Source organism: Prosopis cineraria, unplaced genomic scaffold, assembly GCF_029017545.1.
Source record: "Prosopis cineraria cultivar Desert tree isolate PC_DT_omini unplaced genomic scaffold, ASM2901754v1 PC6, whole genome shotgun sequence".
NCBI lineage: Eukaryota > Viridiplantae > Streptophyta > Magnoliopsida > Fabales > Fabaceae > Prosopis > Prosopis cineraria.
Window position 1 is genome coordinate 40006229 of NW_026555337.1, and position 27449 is coordinate 40033677.

General features: G+C 29.2%; 1 protein-coding gene across 1 annotated transcript; it reads right to left on the reverse strand.

The window, feature by feature from the left end:
• Positions 1–16714: 16714 nt before the first annotated feature.
• Positions 16715–19759, reverse strand: LOC129314161 (uncharacterized). The gene is made up of 6 exons (XM_054957528.1): positions 19589–19759; positions 19139–19225; positions 18852–19046; positions 18495–18659; positions 18060–18203; positions 16715–17092 (listed from the first exon to the last, which is right to left on the reverse strand). Exons 1-6 carry the CDS (start codon positions 19757–19759, stop codon positions 16715–16717), a joined length of 1140 nt encoding a protein of 379 aa, XP_054813503.1.
• Between the last annotated feature and the right edge of the window lie 7690 nt (positions 19760–27449).

Here is a 27449-nt window from a genome sequence, read left to right on the forward strand (position 1 = left end):
CTCGTTGGAGCTCAATTAATGTCGTTCACAGGAATTACAGGACACGCCGCAACCATGTACCTTTCTTTCACGTAGTTGCAGACTTATAAACGGTGTGATTCACACACAAACACAAAATTTTCTTAGCTATATTGTCTAAATGCCAGTGGACTTAATCAAATATGAAAACTTAGGCCTATTTGATTTATGTTTTCATTTTTTATTTTTAAAAATTGTTTTGCAATACATTTTTTAAAATTGTTTTTCAAAACAAAACAAAAAGAAAACATGTTTAGTTGTGTTGATTTGAAAACAGTTTTAGAATTAAAAAAATCAGCGACAATGATGGTGATTGACAATTAATGATGGTAACTTATGATAATTACTAGTAAAGGTAACTATAATTTTTAATAATCAAATACAATATAGTTTGAAAACAAGAAAATACAATGAAAATATTTTCAAGATGTCTTTTTTTAAAATAAAAAATGAGAGAATTTTTTAAAATAATTAAATTCAAAATACTCATTCAAATAAGTTTTTAAAGTTTTTGTTTTAAAAATAAAATATTGTTTTTAAAAACATAAACCAAACAATCTTTTGATAATTGTTTTTTAAAAATTTAGTTACTGCAAAATGGAAGAAGGATTATTGAATTTAGAAATTTAGTTGTGAAGAAATCATAATTTCACGTTAATTCGTTTACAAGGTTTTTGTTTATCAATTTTCCAAAAGAAAAAGACTCGAAGAAAGCATATTTATTAGTCAATTGTGGAAACCGTGTCATGCGAAAAAAGAAAGATCGTGGGAAACCGTGTGAGGAAAGTAACTGGGTGTTAATGAAGTGGCTTGGCATGAAGGACGACTTTTGATGACCAATCAACGCAAAGATTTTCTCAAGTCACAGTCAATGCCATGAAATGGACGGAGTTGGTGGGAAGCGCTCCTCTCCACCTCACTGTCCAAATTATTGAATTCGTTTAAATTTAATTTTTTAAAAATAAAATCATATAAATTTTAAAATTTTTTAATAAATTTATTTACTTGATTATATAGTCAAAATTTAAATTAAATGATTCATATTTAATATCAAATGTTTTATAAATTAACTTTTTAAATATATTTAATATAAAATTTTTTTAATAAATTTGTTCACCTGTCTGTATAGTCCAGATTTAAAGTAAATAGTTCGTATTTAATATTAAATATTTTATAAATTGACTTTTTAGATATATTTTGAATAGTATAGGTTTAATATTAAATTTTTTATAATTTTTATGAATTGAATATGAATTATTCATATGAAATCTAAATTATCCAAACTGGTAAACAAATTTATTAAAATTTGTATAATTTTTTATTTTCAAATACATAAAATAAAAAATTAAATTTGGAAGGTCTAAATTTCAAATTTAAATCTGGATGGTCCAAATTTAATGGGGGTTTGAAGAAAGGGAGGGTGGGAGGAGGGAAATCAAGTTCAAAATGGACTCAATGCTCCAATCCCTCCCTGAAACGGAACAACGATAATGAAGAAATAAAAGAAATGTGTGAAAGAGTAGAAACCATCATCCGTTAGGTCACCACCATTAATGCAAATGATAAAACATTTGTAACTTGGCATTTACTTCCTTTGCTCTATTTCAAACTTAGAATAGTATAAATAGCATAATGTTTTCGTGTACTGGATCTCAAATTGAAAGCATTAAACAAGAGTTTGTTTCTCACTCAATTTTTAAGCCATTTTGGTATCAGAGATGGTCCAGAAAGCGAGAGAGTGAGGAATATCTGGGGGATTATGTTGGAGAAGAGAAATTCAGAGGAACAGTCCCTAACATCTTCACGTTTTACAATCCAGGCATTTTTTCCAAAAACTTATATCACCATCTTACTAAGGAAGTTTGAAAAAGTGGAATAGGAGGTTTCTTGTAACCGTACGACATCGCACGCCCCTTTATGCGCCACTTATCAGAGTTCCACATGCCTCACTGTCAATACATGCGTTGCAAATGCCATTTGCAAGTTGAAGATGATGACATCACCTAACACGTCAACATTCTGACCAGTCAACAACAAGTCAACCTAGTCATTATCTATCATGTGTCACAAAGCCATGTCATCTTGCCCCAATCAGTCATCTTTTTTGAATTTATAGTTTGACCCCTAAACCTTTCCATATTTCCATATTGCCCTAAACTTTCTAAAATTTCATTTTTGACTCCTATATTTTCCCAAAAACACACTTTGACCCCTATACTTTCTAAAACTTCCATTTTTACCCCTATATTTTTTGAAATCCCCATTTTTCCCTTAAACTTCCAAAATCCTCAACCTGCCCCTATATCCTTTCAACATTTCCATTTACTCCTTTATCTTTCCAACATTTCCTATTTGCCCTTAAATCCACTAAAATTTCCACTTACCTTAATTTTTTCCTAGAAATTCTTTATCCTAGCCTTAACACCTATCAAAATGCCTTTAAGGCACAAGAGTGTGCATAAGGTTGAGATGGAAGAGATGAGACAAAGGATATAAGAGTTGAAAGCTACTACGAAAATGTAGCGAACTCTGTTAAACGATAATAGAGAAAACCCAAAAGGAGATTTAGGGAGCAGCAATTCATCATCCATTGACAACCGTCGCCATCCACGACAACAATAATTCCATTCTAATGACATCAAGGTAGACATTCTTGAATTCAAGGGAAGACTCTAGCTAGACAAGTTTATAGACTGGCTTCAAACTGTTAAATGAGTATTTGAATATAAGGAGATTTCATATGCACATAATGTAATGTTCACCTTAACATTACTAAGACAACACTTTTACACGCTATTATGATAACCAAGATTAAATAAAATCTCAAGAGTTATCACAACCCAATGTTTTAAAAGGTAATTAGTTTTAAACAATGGGATCCTAATAAAATCCTTTTTAAAAAATATTGTTTGAGCTTAAACTATAGTTTGAAATCAATCAAATATGATAATAGAAGCATGAAAATCATAAGCCTCTAAAAATAAGATAATAAAATATGGAATGTTTCTAAAAACTGGCCCGTTCGCCGTGATGTAGGCCTCACTCACCGCTGTGGATGGCACAAAGGAATGAGTCCCTTTGCGAGCATTTGCACCATAGTACGCACCTACTGTCATGACAATAGATTGTTGTCATGACAGCATTCTAAACTTTTGAAATGCGCCATTTTGCCATCCGACATCTAATTTAAGTGATTCAAGTGTTCACACGTAGCTCTTCGAGCCCCCTAGCTAATGGCATCAATCTCACACTCAAATAATCATCCGTTAAAAAAATAGAAACCTAAACCCAAAATGATTCATTTTCACTTCAAAATACTTTCAAAGGTGTCCAAAACACACTATCAATTGCTATTAGTTAGGGAATTACTTTGACTACATCAAATAGATCATACACAACATAACAAGTTAATTATATCACACAAGTAAGCATTCATACTCAAAATGACAACCAAACTCCTAATTCGCAACAACACAAAGGGGTAGATAAAACTTAAAACATATATCGATTTGGTCATCTTGATGCATAAATCACTTGTAAATGTATCTTGGCCAAGCACACTCATTTAATCACAATAACATCAATCTTGAGCTAAGATACGCACATTTTACATATTCTTATACAAGTGATAATAAAACAATGTCATGTTCCTAAGTTGGCATTATATAATAGCAATATTCATTACAAACCCAAAAAGAAGAAAGGGAAGAGTTATACAACAATGCTCTTCACTCTTTAGTTGTCCCTTCCTTCCCCTTGCCCCTACCAAAGCCATTACCTGTAAAATATAACTACGAGGTGAGATAAACATCTCAATAATAGAATAATTTATTACTATTAATTAACATGCACAACCATAAGGGAGTAAAGCTATTAAGCACCAAAACATACTTTAACATAGTTCAAGATAGTCTTTTTCATTTACTCTCTAACATATTTAACAATTCTTTTTTATAAACACAAGTCATTTACCACTAGCATGATCATTATACCATCCAATCCTCCATATCACTCCGACTGAAACCACAAGCTCTTGAACCAAGTGCCCATTCATAATGATCTGAGATCACCTTCAATGGTAGGATCACTCGGGCAAAGGCATCCTATCCTACTTCCAGACTGTGGTCTCCCCCTATCATACAAGAATTAAGGTGTCGTTGCTCCAACACTGCATTACTAATACTAAGGAGCATCACTCTCCAACACTATATCCCGCATGGATATTAAGGAGAAAATCTCTAACACTGTGCTTTACTAGACACTAAGGAAATACATGTCATATAAACTTTTACTACTCCTTCCTATAGGTGAACTCCCACCTCCTAACATGATCATGCTCATACTTTCCATACATTTTACATACTTATGAAAAATCACTATCTTTTTCACACAATGACTCAAAAATCTTTATTATTTCAAAAGTAGTTTCTAATGCATAAAGAAAATTATCTTTCACAACATGCCAAGCTTTTGAAACACATGTAAGTAAATATACATATCTACTCACAAACAGTTAAGTAATACAATCAATTAGTGTAAATTATTCCGTTACCTCAACCCTTTGTCACACAAAGGGTTATCATGGCTCAACATTAGCTCTACACATTTTATATGCATGATGAAGCTCGAGCAACACTCAATCTATATAATCAAGTGACAATTGTCAATTATCACCCTAGATAAACCCTGAATTTTTTAGGTTCTAAGTACCCACAACACTCAAATTTCTTATTTAACAATACCAACCATTTCAAAACACTCTAACCATCATATTAAATATCCTAACATACCAAAATCATCATCCAATTTCACATATTGTCTTAAAACCTTTAAATTATGCCTAGAGTTCATCAAAACCCTCAATAAAAATTCTAAATCACTATAAAACTCATAAACCTGGAGTTAGAGACTTGATTTAACTTCCCAAAATCTTAAATAAACTAATAGGTTTGGTCTAAACCCAAGAAAATTGAGATCAAAGTCTCTATTGCCCTAAAAGTCAAAATTTTCACATAAAAATGAATGAGAGGAAATATGAAACTTACCTAATGATGATTCAAGCTCCAAATGTATCTAAAATAGTCTAGAGATTGTCCCATAACAAGCCCCGATAGTTTCCCATTGTCTCCTTGCGATTTTCTTTATCCCACTTCTAATTTCAGGTTTATTTTTTAGAATTGACAAGTGTAGATTTTGCACATGTGCTACGGCATATTGACACACTCACCGCAGTGTATGGTACAGAGAGTCCCTTATAAATTTCAACCTTCCTCTGTACCATGGCCTACTCGAACTTTGACTTAGCCTTCTTTTAATGCTGTATAAAGATCCAAAGACTATATTAGTCTCCCGTAAATGTTATTAATCAATAATTCATCTAATTTAACCAAAATACCCTTATAAATACTAAAAATTCCTAATTAAAAACTTAGAAGGTTACAATTCTCCCCTTATTTTAGGAATTTTGCCCTTAAAATTGAGAATCTTGCATAAACACGTACATGTGGAAATAATTGGGGATACAACTGCCTCATTTTATCCTCGATCTCCTAAGTCACATCACCGGGAGTCATACCTTTTCAAAAGACCTTAACTCAATAAATAGTCTTATTCCTTAACTTTCGATCTTTCATGTCCACAATTCACTCTAGTTTAACTCAATAGGACAAGTTTTCTTGAAGTTTCACATCTTCCAGCTCAATAACATGAGAAGGATCTAGTTGATACTTCTTGAGCTGACTCACATGAAACACATCATGAACACTCGATAAACTTGGCAGTAAGTTAATCTGATAGGCTTTAAGTCCCAACATCTCCAAAATCTCAAAGGGACTAATAAACTTAGGAAGCAATTTCTTAGCTTTTATTAACCTCCTAATGCCAGTCATCAACATGACCCTAAAAAACATGTGATCACCCATCAAGAATTCCAACGGTCTTCTACACCAATCCGCATAGCTTTTCTGTTAAATCTAGGTTGTCAACAACTTTTGCTTAATCAATTAGATCTTTTAGGTGGTTAAGTCTACTAAATCCGGATACAACAAACTGCTCTTACTCAATTCAGTCCAACATAGGGGTGATCAGTACTTTAGTCTATACAACGCCTTATACGAAGCCATTCCAATGCTAGAATGAAAACTATTGTTATAGGTGAACTTCGCCAATGGTAGATGTGTATCTCAACTACCTATCAACTCTAAGGCACAAGCTCACAATATATCCTTAAGCATTTGGATAGTCCTCTCAGTTTGGTCATAGGTCTGTGGATGATAGGCCATGCTAAATCTCAACCTAGTGCCCATTACTCTCTGCAACACTCTCCAAAAGTTCAATGTGAACCTCAGATCATGGTCAGAAACAAAGTCCTTTGGCACTCCATGAAGCCTCACTATCTCATTCACATAGACCTGGGCATACTTTTCCAGTAAATATGTCATCTTTATTGCCAAGAAGTGCATTGACTTCATCAACCGATCCACAATCACCCATATTACATCATAGCCTGCTTGAGTTGCAGGCAATCTAGTGACAAAATTCATGGATATGTTATCCCACTTTTACTTTGGAATCTTTAGTGGTTGTAACACTCCACCAGGCCTTTGATGCTCAATCTTAATCTTTTGACATGTTTGACACCTAGTCACAAATTTTGTCACATCTTTCTTCATTCTTGGCCACACTATATTTGCTTCATATCTTGATACATCTTGGTGCCACTAATGTGAATAGTGTACTCACTATAGTGTGCTTCTTCTAGGATCATCTTCCTTATCTCCTCATCACTCAGTGCGTAAACTTGATCCTAGTAAGTCACATATCCGTCCTTATTGAATCTGAATTTTGTGTGTCTCCTCTCTTCAATATCCTCATGACTATTAAAAATTTTATGCATTGCAGTTACCATTGGTCACTTTGTGTTATTTACCTGAGTCAAAGTGTAGTATACTGGCTTTGTTCTTTGGGCAGAAAACCAAGTGAGGATTTCATATGGACCTTGAACAAGTAAGTATTTTATCTATATAAAATATTTCTTCAAGAAATATTTATACTTTTGTAATGTTTTTAATTTACAACTAATAATAGTGCACTTGAGACATATTTTTTTACTTATCTTTGGGAAACTCAAGCCAAAATCATTAGTGGAATGAATTTACTCAAATGTAAGAATGAATCCTTAACTTTTATATTTAATTATCCCTCATATGTTTTTGGTTGGATTTTAAATTTCTATTTATTTTAGTGCCATTAGCAGCCAAGAAGCATAGAATGTGGATATTATGTTATCAGTTACATGTATGAGATAATTCAAGTTGGAAGTATTGAAAGATTACAAGAGGTATTTAGTTGTAATTTTAGTTTAAATTCTTGTATTCAATTCCTTAAAGTAATTTGTGACAACATTTTTATTATTTAGATTTTTGATAATATGGAGCCCTATAATGATGAAAAGATTGACGATATTTGAGATATTTTGGCTCAACAACTTCTTCAAGAATACTTTTCACATTATTGAGGGTGAACCAAATTTTATAGTTTTTTAGTAGTAGAAAATATATGTACTATGGTTGTAAAAAGTATATTAAGTGTAGTTGTAACATGTATAGTCATTGTGATTTTACTGGCTGGTTGTTTATACTTATCACACAATCTATATAATTTATAATTTTTAAGTTTCGAATGTCAAAAAATTAAAGAATATATTTAAAAAAATAAAATTTTCACAACGATTATTCAAAAAATTGTTGTGAAAACATTATTTGACAACAGTTCTTTCAAAAACCATTGTGAAATGCCTCCTTTTACAACAATTTTTCAGATAACTATTGTGAAAAGCATGTTTCACAACAGTTGTCCAAATAACTATTGTGAAAAGTTTATTTTTGAAATTTTTTTGTTGGTTAATGACATTTAATGTTAGTTATGTATTCCAACTAATGTGAAAAGTAACTTTTCACAATGATTGCTTACCAACATTAAAAGAAACTTTTTCACTTCCCTTTTTTTTAACTTTTACTTAATAACCGACATAAAAAGTTAAAAATAATTGTTGTTAAAAGTCCTTCCTGCAATAATGGTTCTTCAAGCTTCAGCCATTTAATAAATTGCTTCTTACACTTTCTAATTCTTCAAGTGTACATTTGATGTACTCTTAGATGTGTGATTGAGCAAAGAAGATGGCCAGTATCCTACATTTGTACTATTCCCAACTTGCATCCTCCAGTTTCCAAGTTCTTCATTATTATTATCATTATAAATATTACCATATTTTTCCAAATAAAGGATCCATATGATATGGCGATTTGAATTGTTTGGATTTCTCAAGGAATATATGTTCTTGCAAAAGAAAGAAGAAAGAAGAAATTAGTATCTAGTTTTTTAGGGATTAAATTAAATGGCTATAACTTGAGGACATCAATCGCACTGAGTTGAACTTTAAGTAGGATTGAGTTAATTGTAAACTAATTAAAATTATAAGAATGACACTACTATCGAATATCATCAAAATTAATAAAAAAAACTAGATTTTATAGTAAAACGCAATCTAGGTGGTCTCCCTAAGAGTCAACGAATTAACTACTTGAATTAGAATTGTAAAAAGCTAAAAAAATTAATTTTAAAAAAATAAATTAAAATTAAATAATTAAAACAAGTTCAATTGAGAAAATTATTAAGCACAAGCAGTACAATCAATCACAATCCAATCAGCTAAACTTAATCTTCCTCATCCACAAAATAAATTAATTTTATTTAACTTTATTACTCTGATTTTATTATATATTTCCCAAATTATAATTTAAGAATTAAATAAGAAATTAAATTATAAATTAATTAAAATCTTACTTAACCCACAATCTAACAACTATTTCTATACTAATCACACTAGAAACAAAGTATGAAAAATCACCCAAGTTAGGCAAAATTGCTCTTATATTATTATATCAATTGATTATAACAAGCAAAATCTCATATAAAATTTATAAATTAATAAAACTCCCTTGCATCTAGGACTGCGTTGCTGTGGTCTCACATTAAAAAATTAATAAAAAATATTATTTATTAAAAAATTCAATGAATTATGAATTATTTTGTTAGAATTAAGATACATAAAATGTGTCTTAATTCAGACACAATTATGAAATAATTAATATAACTTATTAAATACTCTTGTATTTCAATTGCTTTTTAATTTGAAATTTAAAATAAATCTGTTATAACTGAAATTTATTTATTAGGAAATTAATTTTAATAATTAATATGACTTATTAAATGAGATTAATTTAATATGTCTTATTCAAGACATAATTCATATATCTTAATTATTATTCAATTAATAGAAAATAATTAACAAAATAATTAATAATTTTATTCGATTTAATTAATTTTTTAATTTTATTTAAAATATGTTAAATCAGACACCTTTATGGCAACAATTTGTCCAAGGGCTGTCGCAATAAATGATGCATTTTGCATTTTATTTATGAAAGTGCCACTAAGTGTACTAGTACCACAATTTCTTGAAGAACTGTGACAAAAAAAATGTTGTTAAAATTTAATTTTGTATTAGTGTAATTACACCAAAAACAAAACATGAGTAATCATTCAACCTAGATCAAATTGCTCTTATGTTATTATATCAATCGATTATAGAAAGCAAAACCTCAAATAAAATTTATGATTCAAAAGTCATGCAATGAAGCTATTCTAATCAACAATAATAATTAAAATATAAAATTTAGAGATAGGAAGAAGAGTAAATTGAGATAAAGCTAAAATAAAATTTTTCTTAAATATTAAATATTTTGATTAAAATTTAGGATCATAATTTGTGACTGATCATATTAAAAAAATTTAGTTTTTTATAAAATTAAAAATCAAATAGCATAAGATAGGAAGAAGAGTAGCCGTCACCCAGAAAAATTGGAGAACAGAAAAAGAAGAAGAAGAATAGCGATCGCCTCTCCTCCCCGATTCCTGCGCCAACTCCGTTTCTATCCTTCTCTCAATTCTAAAAGTGATGCCTCCTGTGCGTACTCTGTTCCTTTCTTTATATAGCTCCCGCCGCCAACTCTTTTTTAATTAAAAAGCCGTATGTCACGTGTGTTGCCCCCTTTGTTAAATAAACCTAATAATTTAATAAACCTGACAAAATTATCCTAAATAACCTTAATTAAAAACTATACTAAAAAACCCAAAAAAATATAAACAAAATTTTAAAGATTTAATGCTTGATTTAATCTTTAAGTATGCCTATATTCTTCTTATCCCAACTAATTTTCATTAATATCTTTTAAATTGGATTTAGTGCCATTTATCAAAGAACTAAATAATTAATTTATCCATAAACTTAAAAGTACCTTGCTGATAAGGATGTGTCGCTCTGTGGGAAAAAGGTATGTATTAAAAATAATTTATAACAATGATTAACAACACATGCTATGGTTTGAAGAAACAAGAAATTATAGGTTGGTATTTGGGTTTTCATCCCCATAGATTTGTGGTAAGATCTAATTTTCCAGATCAGGGAAGTGAGAAGCAGTAAATTAAGGAATATTCAGATAGATTCATGGTAGTATTTGTTGGAATAAAGAAGGATTAAAGGAACTTTTTACCTTTCAACTATTCACTCTGAAACATTTGATATCCTAATTAATAAATCTTTATGTAAGGCAATTTTCCTCTTCAATCTTTAAAAATAGTGTACTGAACATCCTATTGTTTTAAAAGTTAATTTTGATTAATAGTTGACCAAAACAATTACAAAAATGAACCTAAAATGCAGAAAATAAATCATAAAATTGTAAATAAGTACCCAATAAAAAAATTAATATCGATCAAGTCCCTAAAACAATGATAGGTCAAAATTGTATTTTGACATTTTATGTGGGTAAGAAATAACATTTGTATCTAGTAATTTATATACAATTTAGAGGACTTAATTGACATTAATTTTTTATAGGGTACTTATATGTAATTTTATAGGTCATTTGTTATAATTTTTGAGGTCATTTCTTGCATTAATAGTCAAAGTTTATTTTTTTAACAACAAGATGTTTAATATACCATTTTTAAAAGTTGGAAACTAAAATTGAACAACATGAAAATTTGGGATATTAGGTACTCCTAAGTAAATAGTTGAGGGGCAAAAATATCTTTTAACCCAAGAAAGAAAATGTATAAAAATGTACTCATCCATCAGCCATACATGTGATTTGGAAGACATTATAGAATACCTGCCAAACAGCATCAATGGTCTCAATATTATTAGGATCATCACGATTCAAATTCTAAATTTGAGAGAGACTAGATTCATTGGATTCTTGAACATGGAGCTTCCAAATGTTCATAGATTAATGGGCTCCATAATATCTATCTCCCGTCACATTAGCTGCCGCGTGCTAGAGGCACCAGGACCGACAACGAAACAAACAAGAAAAATATATTCAATAGTAGCACAAGCCTTATATTTATGTATATTTCAAGAAATTGATAACGCTATATATAAGTAAAATAGTAGTACCTTGTAGAGAAGGCCATCCAGCGAGTATAATAATGATCCAGGAAAATGAGGGATGATCTTCTTCCCAAATCGTTGGATAGAATCTGCCGCCAGTATGTCAACTTCTGTTCTTCTTCTTATAGGAACGGTTCCTTTTGGACAACTTCCACTTTTTGAGCAACTGGCTTTGATTCACCACAATTAAAATAATCTCCCATATTATACACACACATATACACAAATTATATATATATATATATATATTCCCTCTAGGCTATAACATTTGACATTAATAATGTCACAATTCTAGAAAACAGTTAGGTAAAATCATAATCTCTTAAAAACTTGTACATCTTTTTAGTTGTACACTCATTAAATATTTTATACAAGATTCCTAATAACGATAATTAAAATTTTAATACATAATTTTTTTCAAAAAAATTAATAAATAAAATAGGAGTGTAGTTGAAAAAATAATTATAAAAACTACTAAATATCAAGTGTTTTAGACAAAGAAGGGTTTTTAAAAATATATTATACTGTGGTTTGCAGGGAGTTCACTCCCTTCACCCTTTATATACATTTCTCAACATTTTTTCATGTAGATTAAAAAAAATTATTAGATTGTCTTATTTTTAGAAAACTATTTTAATATTTCACTCATACCCTTATTAATTAAAAAGAACATCATCATGACTTGTTCAAGTTACAAAAGACCATTAAAATTATAGGAGTAAAATTAGGTATCTTGAAATTTAGACCAACTTTTATTTTTGAAAAGTACCTTGTAATATATAGGATCAGAGAGAAGATAAGTATGTTATATGATTTTATTTAAAATGTTTTTAAAATTTTCTGAAAAGTATATATAATTGTACATAATTTGGCATCTAATATTTCTAAATTATAAAATTAATTTTTTTGTTTTCTAAAAGTTAGCCCTTAACTATTAAAGTTAGTTCCGCCCCTGCACCTAACTTTCTTATTTCTTTTGGAAGAAATTTTGGCCTCATCTTCATGGAATAGGATTTAATTGGCCTTATAATTATATTATTAGAAAATACACTAAAACAAAAAAAAAAAGACTAGTTTATATAAATTATTTTACCTGAATTTTGTGATTTTTCAATGTTGGGTTATCAAAAGTTGGTTGATTTGAAACATGTCACCATCATGACTCTAGTTTTCATAATACCAATGTTAACCCAAATATAATAAGAAACTATGAAACCCATAAATAATTTCTTCTGAAGTACTCTCTGAAACAAAATATAGCATATTGCTTGATTATATATCTTCTATTATATATCGCCTGGAACATTAACTTCCAAATGCTTAAGAAAAGATTTAATCTCTTTAATTTTTCAAACATCAGAAATCGCCCAAGCTAACTTTCTACGAATCTAGTTCCAGAGAAAAAAAGAAAAAAAAATACTTTAAATCAGGTTTTTTAAACAGAAACTACATGTTCTAGAAACTAGTAGCCAAACACATACAAAGTAGAATTTAAAAAAGTCTTTTTTTTTGTACCGAAGTTAAAAAGATTGAATAGCGTTGAAGATTTCTCTCATGTAGAAACATTTGAATTAAAATGTTAGTCATCATCAAAACTAGTCGAAGAAGCTAAATTGTATGCCTTAATAGACTTAACTGCTGGTATATTCAGCTTCTTCAAAAGCTTCTCAACGTCAAGTTCTTTAGCAAATCCACCATCGCTAGTGGATGCCCTGGTAAGCACCAAATTAAAGACAAGAAGAAGCAGAACAACATACTCACTGCTATCCAAGTCTTTTCATTTTCGCCATTGAAGCAGAGAACCTAAACGAAAGTTCTTAAGTGGATATTCATCATAACTTGATCGTTCACAAATTTATAGGATCATTATGCTTTTCGCAAATTACTTGGCCATTAGTCTGCCTTTACTGTCACGGATCACCATAAACTATGATTTTAGACTTTATAATTTTAATTCAGCTAAAAACTTAGTCCTTAAATTATGATTTGATGCAACCTAGTTCCTATAACTTTTATTCAATTAAAACTTAATTCCCGAACTTTAACTCAAATTAATTCAGTTACTGTAATTTGTAAAATTTTAAGGGAGAATTATGTAGAAATCCTACACAAAGAAATTAATTACTACAAGATCCATTAACAACACATATGTCAATGGCTTTAGTTTAGATATTTATAGACTTTATAATAATTAATTTTCTTGTGTGAGACATGTATGTAATTCTCCCAATTTTAACTATTTAAAACATTGCTTTCTATATTTTAAAACATAAAATTATCAATACTAAAATTATTCCTTGAAACTTAAAAATTAATATTTTAAATTGCTAAAACTATATGAATTGAGTTGTGCTGAACAATTTTTTTTAAATGAGTTTACCTAATTAAAGTTGTAGGAATCAAGTTGCACTAAATTAAAATATACAGAATAAATTAAAATTTAAACCCAATTCTTCCTACTTTCGATATCAAGTTCTTCCAGCACAATAAAGATAAAATTTATATTTAGTAAAAAAAATAGTTAACAAAAAAATCATATATATATATATATATATCATTACCAAAAATAATTTACTCATGAATGATGATAAGTGAAGTGGAGGAAACTCGATTCCCATTTAGATTATGCTTGAACTCAAGGCCTGGCCAGGTCATAATGAGCTCTGAAATTAAGTCACCATTTTTTTCAATAAAAAAAAGACTAAAGTTATATTCAACACATTCAAATCTAATTAGATATATAGTATAGAATCTCATATAAATGTATTGAAAGAAAAAGAAATAATTTACTTAAGAAAATGAAAAGAAAAGAGCTGGGAAAGTTTGTTGATGTTGATAACCTCTAGAATTTCATGACATTTAAGAATATTTTCCTTAGATTCTAATAAATTTTGGCTCAATTGTATATATTTTGATTGCTCAAATTAGAAAAATGTGTATCTTTCTTTGGGTTTGCACATTTGTTTTTAATTCAATACTTTTGAGCTAATTTTGTGTCATTTTGGTTTAACATTTAATTAGATGCATTTTTAGGCCTTTGTTGATACTTTTGATAATGAAGAAATCATATGCAAAAAAGAGTTGTCACATTAATTGGATAAGAGTGCAAAACTGTTCAAAGTCATCGTAAAGTTGCAACTTTTGCCACTATTAGAAAAATGCTATGTTTTATTAATTGAAATTGATTGGGTAGGACACTTATATGCTGCTAGCTTGACCCAAAACACATTCTTCATACCTTGAGCCTCCATTAGGAGCTTTGTATGCTAGGGTTTTAGAGTTAGAAGAGCTTGGAGCAAGGGAATGAAGATTTGAATACATTTGAAGCTTCATTCTCTTGATTTTCCTATTTCTTCTCCTGTTCTCTCTTCTAATCTAACATGAGTTCAAATATTTTGTGTATTTATAACTTGTGGATGATTATGAGTAGTTAGACACTTTGTTCTAGAATTATTTGGAACCCTTGTATGGATTAACACTAATTTTCTCATCTCTTTTTGTGATTAATGATATATATGTATTTATTTTACTCTTCTCTTAATATTTCTAAGGGTGTGTTTGATTGGAGGGGGGGAAGGGGAGGGGCTCCCCTCCCCTCCCCTCATTTGGTTAGGAGGAGGGGAGCCCCTTCCCTCCCCTGCCCTCCTTTGATTAGGAGGAGGGGAGGGGAAATTTTTAAAATTTTCCCTCCCCTCTCCTCCAAAACCTCCCTTCCAAATTGGGGAGGAGCTCCCCTCCCCTCCCCTTCCCCTCCTCCCCCTCCCCTTCCCTTCCCTCCTCTCCCCTCACCTCCCCTTCCCTCCCCTCCCCTTCCCTTGAATCAAATATACCCTAAGAGATTAGCCACCATTTAAATGTTGGGTTCACTTGAGTGATGCTTAAAAGGGTTAGATTGAGTGTAAAACTTGGATAAAATAGTGCAAGAACTTGAATTTGTATGTTGAACGGATGATTTTGTTAGTAAGATAGAGATATATTTGCTACCCTTGCATAACCACATTAGGATTTGAGTTTAAAAGTGAGTTTTATTAATTTTAACAAGAGATTGAGCAATTAATTTAATTAAATACTAGTTCATGACTTGAGAAAGCTTGTTCAAGTATTTTTAAAACTCTAGAGTAGTACTTATTTTCATTAAAAACATTTATAAGAGAAGGTAATTTTGATGTTATGAGATGTAAGGGGGATAAATAATCTTATGTTTCATTTTGTGCTTGAAGTTTGAGAATCATTTGCTTTTCTTTATTTTCAAGTTTTAATCTTATTTTCAAAATCAGTTTTATCCAACCAATTGTATTTCGCTTAACTTGATTGAAATTGCAAAATCTTTTGCTTGACCATATTTTTAATACAAATATATCTTCATGGGAATGATACTCTACTCACTTTTTATTACTTGGTATTATCTGTGCACTTGCAAAGTGCAACAAAGGTTGAGAGAGAAATGAGAGAATTGTATTGGTCATGGTAAACTAAGATGATAAGAAAACAATATATTTAATTAATATCTATCAATCCTTTTAGACTTCTATACATTTCATATTCTAGTAGTGTTTTGCGCTTATATTTCAGATTTTGTTTTTAATAAATTCTGCATTCAAGTGCCTTGGTGTGGGGACAAAATTTCACATCGGATAGAGTTGGGTTAGAAAAAAGGCATGTAAGTGAAAAAGATTAATAAACTCAATGTTGTAAAGTTTTGGATTAAAATGTGATATCGTTCTTATTTATTTGTGTTTTTTTGCAACCATTGGGTAGCCCAACTCTGTTCTCGTCTCTTCCAAGATGCTTCCTAGACCCAACATATATGCCACTTTCTAGTGGCTCTTCACTTAATCACATTATATATATATATATATATATATATATATTCTGCATTTTATGCAACATTTAATTACAGCAATTGTTTGTTAAAGGAAATATGTTTTCCTCCACAATTATATCGTGCAACATAATCTAACATTGCATAATATCACACTATATAATATTTCAACCTTATTAAGACTTGTTTTATCAAGACTCATCTTGTACAATATCCCATCAGGCTAGGGAATTCTACCCATATCACAATTCCTTTATTTCCTTGATATAAATAAATAGTTTTGTGCCTTTTAAATAAAGTCCTCATATTTTTTTTGTTCCATCATATATTCGCCACCCACCAAGATTACATCATAAGGGCTAAGGACAGTTTTGGTTTCTCCCAGGACCGCCATAGTAGAAGTAGACACCCCAATCATGAGAATAGCCATAAAAAGTAATATTGTAGCAATTGGGATTGGTAACAGAAATGTTAGGGTTTGTAGGAGAGACAAGATTATTATTTGCATCAACAATAGAAAGCTCCTTGAAAAAGCTAGCCTTCCCATAACCTTCTTCAGGAAAATAGCCACTTCCCATGCCTGTTGTGGTATGTTGCCCATCAGATCTCAGGTTTATTATTTCACCGCCCCACTTTACATTTGATGCACTCTCAGACATGCGATTGACTAAAGAAGCTGGCCAATATCCTGTAGATGTATCCCCAACTTGCATCCACCAGTTTCCAGTTTCGGGATCCTGCTCAATCATCATCATCATCATCATTGTTATCTTTTGTTGTTGTTGTTGTCATAATATTTTACCTAATAGCCGGATCATATGACTCTGTGCCGTTAGGGATTCCTTGAAGTTTATTAATTGGTGATTTCAATTGTTTGGATTTCACAAGGAATATATGTTCTTGCAAAAGAAAGAAAGAAAGAATTAATATCCAGTTTTTTAATGGTTAAGTTGTAATTGTGTTATAAAGTGTAGGGACCAATGAATTGAATACATAAGTCACACCTAAGGTATTCAAAATCGATCTAAACTAATTACACCAAGATAAATAGAACCAAACTAATATAAACTAATTATAAATAAAGACTAGTTCATTTTTTTTGTCAAAATCTATTGGTCTAGTTCGATTTAGGTTTTTATCTCTTGAACCAAACTAGACCAAGCTTTATTATAATTATTTTATATATTTTTATAAATTTTTCTAAATTTTTTTCTTCCCAAATTTAGTTATTTATAAATCACTAGTAAAAAATATGTTACAATTAGTTTAATATTCTCTATAATTTTTTATGATAATTTTAAAATTGTATAATCAAGTGTTTTAAGGGTAACATATTACTATTAAGTTTTAATATTTAAATGTGCTAAATAATTGTTAAAAAATATTATTTTGTTCTCAAGAGATTTCTTTCATTGAAAATACTAATTAATAGTTAAAAATTAATAGTAAATATTCATATATATTGATTATGAAAAATATCTAAAAAAAACTCAAACTTGACCAAAGCCTAAGCCAAACCAAATCAAATCAAACCACTCAAAAAACCAAACCAAATTAATTAAAAGAAAAACCAAATAGGTCCCAAGCTTTGGAGAACCAATTGATTTGGTTCAGTTTGATTTTTCTTCAAAATCAAACCTATGAACACCCTTAGTCACACCAAGTTAAACTTTAAGCAAGAATGAGTCATAACCTAGTTAATACCTTCCAGATTAAGATGGATAATTCATTTTGAGAACCATCATAGACAGATAGTTCTAGGCTGCTTGTCACCGCTACTTTTTTATCAACTAGAACAAAGCCAGGCTGGCAATTGAGGTTATAACATTGAGTCTGATATGAGTCATTCTGTGGAATGAAAAAGGAATGTATTAAAAATTAATATAACAATAATTAACAACACAAATACAATGGTTTGAGGAAAACAAGAAATTATATGTTGGTAAGAAATTTGAACTTACTGTCCAGAATGTAAAAAGTCTAGGGTTGTCATCCCCATATATTTGTCGAGAGATCTAATTTTCCTGAAACAGTAAATCAAGGAATTAAATATACAAAAAGTTGTATTTTTTGAAAGAATGTATAAAAACGTACTCATCCATCAGGCGTACATGTGACTTGAAAGAAATTATAGAATACCTGCCAACCAGCTTCGATGGTCTCAACATTAATCGGATCATCATCATTCACAATCCAAATTTGAGAGAGACTAAATTCATTGGATTCTTGAACAAGGGACTTCCAAATGTTTATAGATGCATGGCCTCCATAATACCTATCTCCCCTCAAATCAGCTACAGCATACTAGAGGCATTGAACAAACAACGAAACGAGGAAAAAAAAATATTTAGTATGGAAAACACAAAAACAAGCATTTAAAAAAAAGAAGAAGCAAATTACAACCTATATTTCAAGATATTGATAACACTATATATATATATATTGAAAATAGTAGTACCTCTCATGACCAAAAAAAAAAAAAACAAATAGTAGTACCTCGTGGCCTTCCGTGGAGTATAATGATCTTCTTTTACTATATTGTTTGATAGAATCTGCCCTCATTACGTCATCTTCTGTTGTTCTTCTTAGACGAACGGTTCCTTTTGGACAATTTCCACTTTGGTACCACATTTGAGCAATAGGGTTTGATTTTGAAAAATTGGTTGCTTTTGGATGAAATGTTGGCCTCATCTTCATGGAATAGCACATAATTGGCTTTAGAATTATATTGTTAAAAAATCAAATAAAACAAAAAAGACAACTTAAGATATATATGATTTTACCTGAATTTTGTGATTTTTCAGTTTTGGATGATCAAAAGCTGGTTGATTTAAAATATGCACGTAGTCGATTATGTCACCATCAGGGCTCTGTTTTTTACAATACCAAATGTTAATCCAAATATACTAGTAAATTATAATTAAAACCCATAAATAACTTTTCACATGAATGTCTTCTTCTTTCTTCACTTCGAACATTGTAAACATGGATAGAAAAGACCCAAACTAACTTTCTACAAATATAGTTTTCACAAAAAAAAAAAGAAAAAAATACTTTTAAGAAATTATATATTTTAAACATAAACTAATCAAGTTTTAGAAGCCAAACACACACAGATCTAGAGTAGAAGTTAAAAAAAGGTTGAATAGTGTTGAAGTTTTCTTTTATGTAGAAACATTTGAATTAAAATGTTAGTCATAATCAAAACTAGTTGAAGACGTTAAATTGTATACCTTAATAGACTTAACAGCTGGTTTATTCAACTTCTTCAAAAGCTTCTCAACCTCATGTTCCTTACCAGATCCACCATCGCCAATGGCAGCCATGGCAAGCACCAAAGACAAGAAGAAGCAGAACACCACACTCACTATCCAAGCGATCTTTTCATTTCCTAGTTTCGCCATTGAAGCTGCGAAATAGGAAGCAATTAAGCATCTAAACGAAAGTTCTCAAGTGGATATTCATCAAGACTAGATCGTTCACAAATTTATAGGACCATTATACTTTTCGGAAATTACTTGATTATCCTTTTTCCGGAAATTGCTTGTCTATTGTCTGCCTTTACTGTCGTGGACCACCATAAATATTTTGGACCATTTGTGGAATCAACTATGGAAAAGCAAAACTTAATAATTCGAGTTTTTTCCCAGCAAATCCATATAGCGATAGCTTTTACCTCTAGCACTTGTCTTCTCACAACAACATTTTTTGCCTCTTCCAACACTTTGATTTGCAACAATTGTAAAAGTATTGCCTAATGTATGAATAAGTAACAGTTTTAATGTGTTACTATTGATTCTCAATTTAAGCAACAAATATTTGGTAACATCTGAAAACTGTATTCAAAAGTTGAATAGGTAACAATTTTCAACTATTGCAATAAAATTCTAAAATAAGCAACAGACAAGCTATTGCTTATAAATCTTTTTTTATTGCAACATTTGAAAACTATTACCGATTTCAAGAGGCAACAAAAAATAATTGTTGTCTTTAAAGCATTTAAAAATTTTTATCCATGGTTTACCTATATAAAAATAACTATTTACTTTCATTTTTTATCCATTTTTTAACATATTCTTATTATTTTATTTATTATTTAATTAATTAAATATTTTATTTATTAAATTAATTCAAAATTTACTTTAAAAATTATCTCTATATATAATATTTGTAATAGATAACATAATATTCCCTCTATTTCTATATAAAAGAAAAAAATGTATCACACAGTTTAAAAAAGTTAATTAACCATAATAATTATGTTTGAAAATAAAAAATTAGATTAAAATGCCCTATGTTAATCAATATAAGCATGCATCAATTATTTCTCATTAATATAAATTATGAGGAGAAATTTAGAAAATGTGTAATAATACTTATTGAACTATATGATTTTACTTATATAAAAAAATAAGTAAAAGTGATAATTTCTCTTATAAATAAAAACGAAGTAGTAGTAATGTTGGAAGAGTGGTTAGAAGTTTGACTTATATTTAAGAGGTTCAAGGTTCAAAATTCTAAGTAGGAAAAGAAATATTAAATGTTACCCAAAATTTAGAAAACCATTGCCTTAAATAATAGGTAATGCTCATTACTACAAAAAAAAAAGTTTTACAAGAGTGCCCATATCAGATTGCTTATATAAAAAAACTTCAAAAAATATAAACAGAGTCTATTAGAGCGCTTCTAACAAAAAGCACTCTAGAAGACATTACTTATAGAAGCGCTTATTGTAAAAGCACTCTAGAAGATTTCACCTATAGGAGCACTTCCGAAAAAAGCATTCTTATAGGTACGCTTCTCATAAGCGCTCCAATAGAGTATATTTTAAAAGATTAAAGAAAATTCACTACATATAACAGTATTTAATCTCATAAATTGGAAAAAATTAAGGAAAAATATTTTGGATTCTTATACTTTCCTCATGTTTTGCTATTGATCCCTACACTTTTTTTAATATTTTAAGTCCCTATACTTTTATTTTTCAATGTTTTAAGTCTCTTTAAAGTCCCTTACACTTTATTCATGGAAGGACTTAAAATATTAAGAAACAAAAATGTAGAGACCTAAAACACTCAAAAAAAATACAGAGATCAATAGCAAAATATGAATAAAGTGTAAAGACCCAAAGTTATATTTTTTTTCAAAAATTAATTACATAGTGATTGATATAAATGAAAAATTAAAAAAATACTTTCAAAATAATTAAATTAATGAATTACATATGTTAAAGTGAAATAATAAATTAATATCATGATAATTAATTGGTAAAAATAATTATAACTGTCGATCAAGTTAGATGAAATAATAAGGTTTTAGTAAAAAAAAAATCACAGTTGAAAGAATAATTAAATGTATTTTTAATTAAATTAATAAAAAAATTTATTATAAATTAAATTAAAAGAAATAAAAAAATTAATGTATGGAAGCACTCTCTGGAAAGGGGCCCCCATATGTTACGGTATTAGAGCGCTTTCTTCTAGGCACTCCAATTCCAAAGTTCTATGAGAGCGCTTTTTAAAGAAAGTGCTCCCATAAGTCTTAATTGAAAAAATAAAAAATAAAGACAAGGGACTTCTTTGGCGTTCTTGTCTTCTCCTCTCTTTCGGATCTGTAACTCTACTGAATGTAAGCTTTAAGATCCGTGCATCCTCTGCTGCTTCGGTTGAGTCCATTTAAGCAATGGAGTCCATTTTTGAATCTGTCGATGCTCATCTACATCTTTTCATGACATATCCATGAATCTGATATATTAATTAAAAGTTAAAACCCCGTGCGTCTTTTTTATTATGTATTTCATAAAGCAGTAATATAGTGAACAATGAACACTCTTTAAGTCTCAAAGCAGAATCTAGTACTGTTCTGTATCGTGATGAAGCCGTTTGAATTAGAGGCATTATCTGAAGAGTAACGCGTTTGCATAGTCTCTAGTTTATGAGTTTCTATGTATATGTTAACATTAGTTATGGGAACTCTTCGTAGACCTTGATTATGAAAAAATTAAAATTAAATAATTACTATTTTAGATCATTTTTTAGTAATTGCTTTGAGCTTAATCTGTATGAAAAGGGCCATTAAATTATATATATATATATATAGTTCTATAATGGCATAGATCGTAACATTGGATATATCGCAGATAATACTTCAACACTGCAGGAATATAATTGCCTAATGTGCTGAGAAAAAGATTTGGATACATGATCTGCATTTAATTTCTCTGCATTTTCGGATGAGTCTTCTCTTAATGTCTCTTCACGCATCCACTTTTGGACATGTCATTATATTTTAATTGTCTGCTTCTCTCTATATTGTAAACAATTTGAGCTTCGCTGGTAAAAAAAAAAAACAATTTGGGCTTATTTGGGCTTGAAAATATGTAGCAAACAATTTTTTATGTAATATTTGACATTATATACTTCAATTTTTCATTTTTTAATATTATATTTTTATATTTTTGCTTTGCTGCGTTAAGAGTACCCTTTTTGCTCTCCACCTCCCTCGGGCTGTTCATCTTGACCTTGAATCACCGTTGGAGGAAAGGTTGGAGCTGGCTTCTAGAATTGAAAACTGAAGCACCCTCTGTTTGCTAAAGTTGGAAATGTTTTTTCTTTTTTATGATAAAAACGGTTAATATGGTTATAGAGGACCAACCATGGTATCTAACACCTTTCATGCTTGTGACATTCACCTTGAGCGATGTAAATATATATAGGGATTAGTTTCTTAATCTCAGTGTTTCAAACTATCGTCTTGTGACTCAAGATGATTAGCTTCTCATCTTGTGCTTGTTTAAACATTAAGTATATACACTAATCCTTGACTGACTTTAGCATTAAGATTTATTCATCTCTGTGAACTAATTTCATTAGATCAAATTGCATTCAAAATAAATTTATGATTTGCTTGTTTCTCTAATTTGGTAGACACTTACTTATCGCCTTTGGTGGACTTGTTGTTGCTGGGTTAAAAAAAATACATTGAAGAACATGATGCACTAAAAGTATTCTTTTGTTCAATAACTTATATCTATGTTGCACTTGTGGTTCCCTTTTAATTGTCGAATATAGATGTAAAAATTTTTTAGATTTTAAATATTAATTTGAGAGAAACAATCAGTATCAAGACATAGGAGTTTTCGCTCATATTAAAGTTAGAAGATTTTGTATATTGGCATGCAAAGAAGATTTTAGTTTTTATAGTGTAAATGGTGGTAAGGATTTCTTGCAATGGTTTTTATAACATTATATGATGAACCAACGTTGTTCTCATTTATTCATCTACAGGTTTATGTTCTTTATAGCATTACATTTTTTTTGTTTCCTACCTTTTTTGGGATAATGTTATCTAATTTTTTTTTTGTATATTTTTTGTAGGGTGGCGTTATGGTAGAAGACGCCTTTTTTCTTTGTTTTAGACAATACTTTTGTTTTTATAGTGTAATATTTAAAAGATTAGATTAAAAATCTTTGTGCTAAATTTTTGGTTAGAGTAGCTAATTGAGATTGAAGGTACCAAGCTTATAAAAACATTGTTTGTTTTAATTTTAAATGAAAGTATGTTCTTTAATCATTTATGTTGTCAATTTTAGAATATTGTATATAAATTTATGTAACATGTAGTATTGTCAAAAAAGAAATATTTTTTCAAAAACAATTGAGGACAACATAGCTCTTACATAAAAGCACTCCTATTTGTGGACCTATCGAAGCGCCTCTACTTAAAAACACTCCTGTAAGCTTCTAAAGTCTTCTCATAGGAAGTGCCTACAGTAGTGCTTTTTGGGGAGTGTTCCGGTAGACCACCTATATGAGAGCACTTTTGAAAGCACTCTTGTATATACAAGTGCATTGGCTACAATAAAGTACTCTCATAAGTCAACAGTTAGCGCTTCCAAATACCTTTTGTAGTAATGGCTGAAATATACAATGATTAAAAAATGTTGCCTAAAGTTAAGGACAATAGTTTTTCATAATTATAGCAACAATTTTAAAACTGTTATATAAAATAAAAATTTTGTAGAATCATCACGCATTTGAGTAATACAATTCAACATACAAATATTTTAAATTGTTGTCATTTGTTTAAATTAACTGACTTTGACTATTTCTAAAAAAGCATCTTAATTCCCCTTATAGAATTAAGGAGACATTAATCATTTTGACCTTATAATTTTTATTCAGCTAAAATATAGGCATTAACTATGACTTGATGCAATCTAATTCTTATAATTTTGATTCAATTAAAACTTAATTCTTGAATTTTAATTCAATGCAATTCAATTCCTATAATTTATAAAAATTATATATTTAAAATATTATTTTTTATATTTTAAAAATAAAATTATTAGGACTAAAGTTATTTCTTCAAACTTGGAAAATAATATTTTAAATTGCTAAAACTATATGAAATGAGTTGTGTTGAGTAAAATTGAAAAAAGAAAAATAGAGTCTCAACCTAATTAAAGTTGTAGGAATCAAGTTGCATTGATTTAAAATTTAATATTGAGTTAAATTAAATTAAAACTATAAGGACTGAATTAAAATTTAAACACAATTCTTCCTACTTTTGATATCAAATTTTTCCATTATAATAAAAATAAAATGTATAATCTAATAAAAAAATATTTAATGAAAAATCATACATATATATAATAACAAAATAATAATAATTTACTTATGAATGATGGTAAGTGAAGTGGAAGAAACACAATTCCCATTGAAGGTAAGCATAAGAGTATTCCGTGTTTAACAGGATAAGCTAACAGAGAAAAAGAGGGAGGATGACAAGCAAGAACCTCATAAAAAGATTAATATCAAATTAAGATTTTTTTTTGAAAAATAATACTAAAAAATGGAAGACGGAATACTGAATTTGAAAACTTAGTTATGAAGAAATCCTCATTTCAAATTAATTCTTTTACAAGGTTTTTATTTATCAATTTTCCAAAAGAAAACGACCCGAAGAAAGAATATTGTTGAATTAGTCAATTGTGGAAACCGTGTGAGGAAAATGACTGGGTTTTAATGAAGTGGATTGTTGTAGGATGACTTGTGAGGATCGAAGTTAGTCTTCTGCTATCGTGGAGGGTGGTGGGGACCACTCAACGCAAAGATTTTCTCAAGTCACGCTTAATGCCATGAAATGGACCCAAACCTCCAATTCCTCCCAATTTTTAAGATAACATTGGAAAAATTAAACATGGACCCGAATGAAACTCCACCAAGAGAGAAATATTTACTTTAAAAAAATATGAATTTTGCATGATTTTCAGCTTAAAATTACTAGATTAGATTTAGGCAATCCAGATTTAATATATAGTGGAACCCACACCAATAATTTTTTTTTTTTCAAACGTATTTGAATTTGCATATTTGTTAAATTATTCGAATATTTCAACAAAATTTTTCTAAACATTTATGGCCTATTTGAAACTATTTTTTGTTTGTTTTGAGAACTAATGTTTTGTAGAACATATTCTCAGAACAAAAGAATAATAAAAATGAGTGTTTTTTTCATCCTCTCTTATTCTTCAAAATAATAATTCCAGAATACTCAAAAGATATTTTTTCTTTTCTATTCTCCAGAATGATATTTTATATTTTTGTTCTCCAAAACACATTTTGAAAACACATTACCAAATAATTTTTTTTTTAATTCTAGAAAATAGAAAACTGTTTTCAGAACAGGTTGCCAAATAGTCCTTTAATGTTCTATTTTGAAAATTTTTTATTTAAGAAAAATATTTGAATAAAAATGTCATATTTTCCTAAAATATATTTCACATTTCTTAAAAAGTCTTCATTGTAACTTCAATAAAAATTGTTTTAATTACGTTGAAGATTTTTTGAGATTAATGAAGACTCTTGAAGGAAATTAACTAATATTCTTGAAGATAAATTGAAGAATTTTGAAGAAAGATGAAATATAATTGAAGCCACTTTAATATATGTTGAAGTATTTTGAGGAAATGTGGATGCTGATTGAATTTGCTTGTAGAGATTTTTCTTGAAAATGTACATTAAAGACTTCTGAAGAAGTGTGGAAGATTGTTCAAGAAAATTGAAGATATATTGTATAAAATGTTTGAATGAAAAAAGTAAAAGTGGTGTTAAATAGGATTGGATGATTAGTGAATGATAATAAAAAGAAATAAAGAAAATATTATAAGGAAATTGAAGATTTGAAGATCAATATTTTACTTTTCTATTAATTAGAAATATTTTTTAATTTAAATTATTGTTATCTTTTAGCATTTGTTGCTATCTTTTTATTTATTGTCATATTTTTATTTAATTTTAGGATTTTTAGGATTTCATGTTTTATTTTTAGGATTAGGTTGAGACCTATAAATAAAAGCTCAATTCATTTGATTTATAAGCACATTTCACTAAATAAGAATCACTGTTATCTTGCCTCTTCTTTGAGTTTTTCTCATCTCTTTATATTCTCTCTATTAATTTCTTTCTCTCATTTTTATATTTTTAGAGTTAGGTTGACTAGGTTTTAATGAAGTGGATTAGTGTGAAGGATGATTTGTCAAAAGATAAAATCGAAAAATGAAACATCAGGCCGAGAGAATCTCCACCACGAGAGAAATATTTATTTAAAAAAAATCTTAATTTTGCATGATTTGCATCTTAAAAATACAAGAATAGAAAATATTGGGAAAATCCAGCAGCACTATTGAAGGGACTACCTTGGATGCTACTCCAGGGATGAGTACTCTGGTGCTCATCATCTCTCTAATCAAATCTAGGCCATTCAAATTTAATATATTGTGGTCCCCTACACCAATCATCTTTCAAAAGTATTTGAATTTGAATATTTATTAAATTATTCTTATATTTTAATAAAATTTTCCTAAAAATTTAATGTTCTATTATGAAAATTTGTCTTATTCATGAAAAATATCTGAACAAAAATGTCAAATGTTCCTGAAAAATATTTCACATTTCTTCAAAAGTCTTCAACGTACCTTCAACAAAAAATTGTTTGAAGAATTGTTGAAGATTAATGAAGACTCTTAAAGAAAACTGAAGATAATTAAAGTCACATGAAGAAATGTGGATGATAATTGAAGTTTCTTGTAGA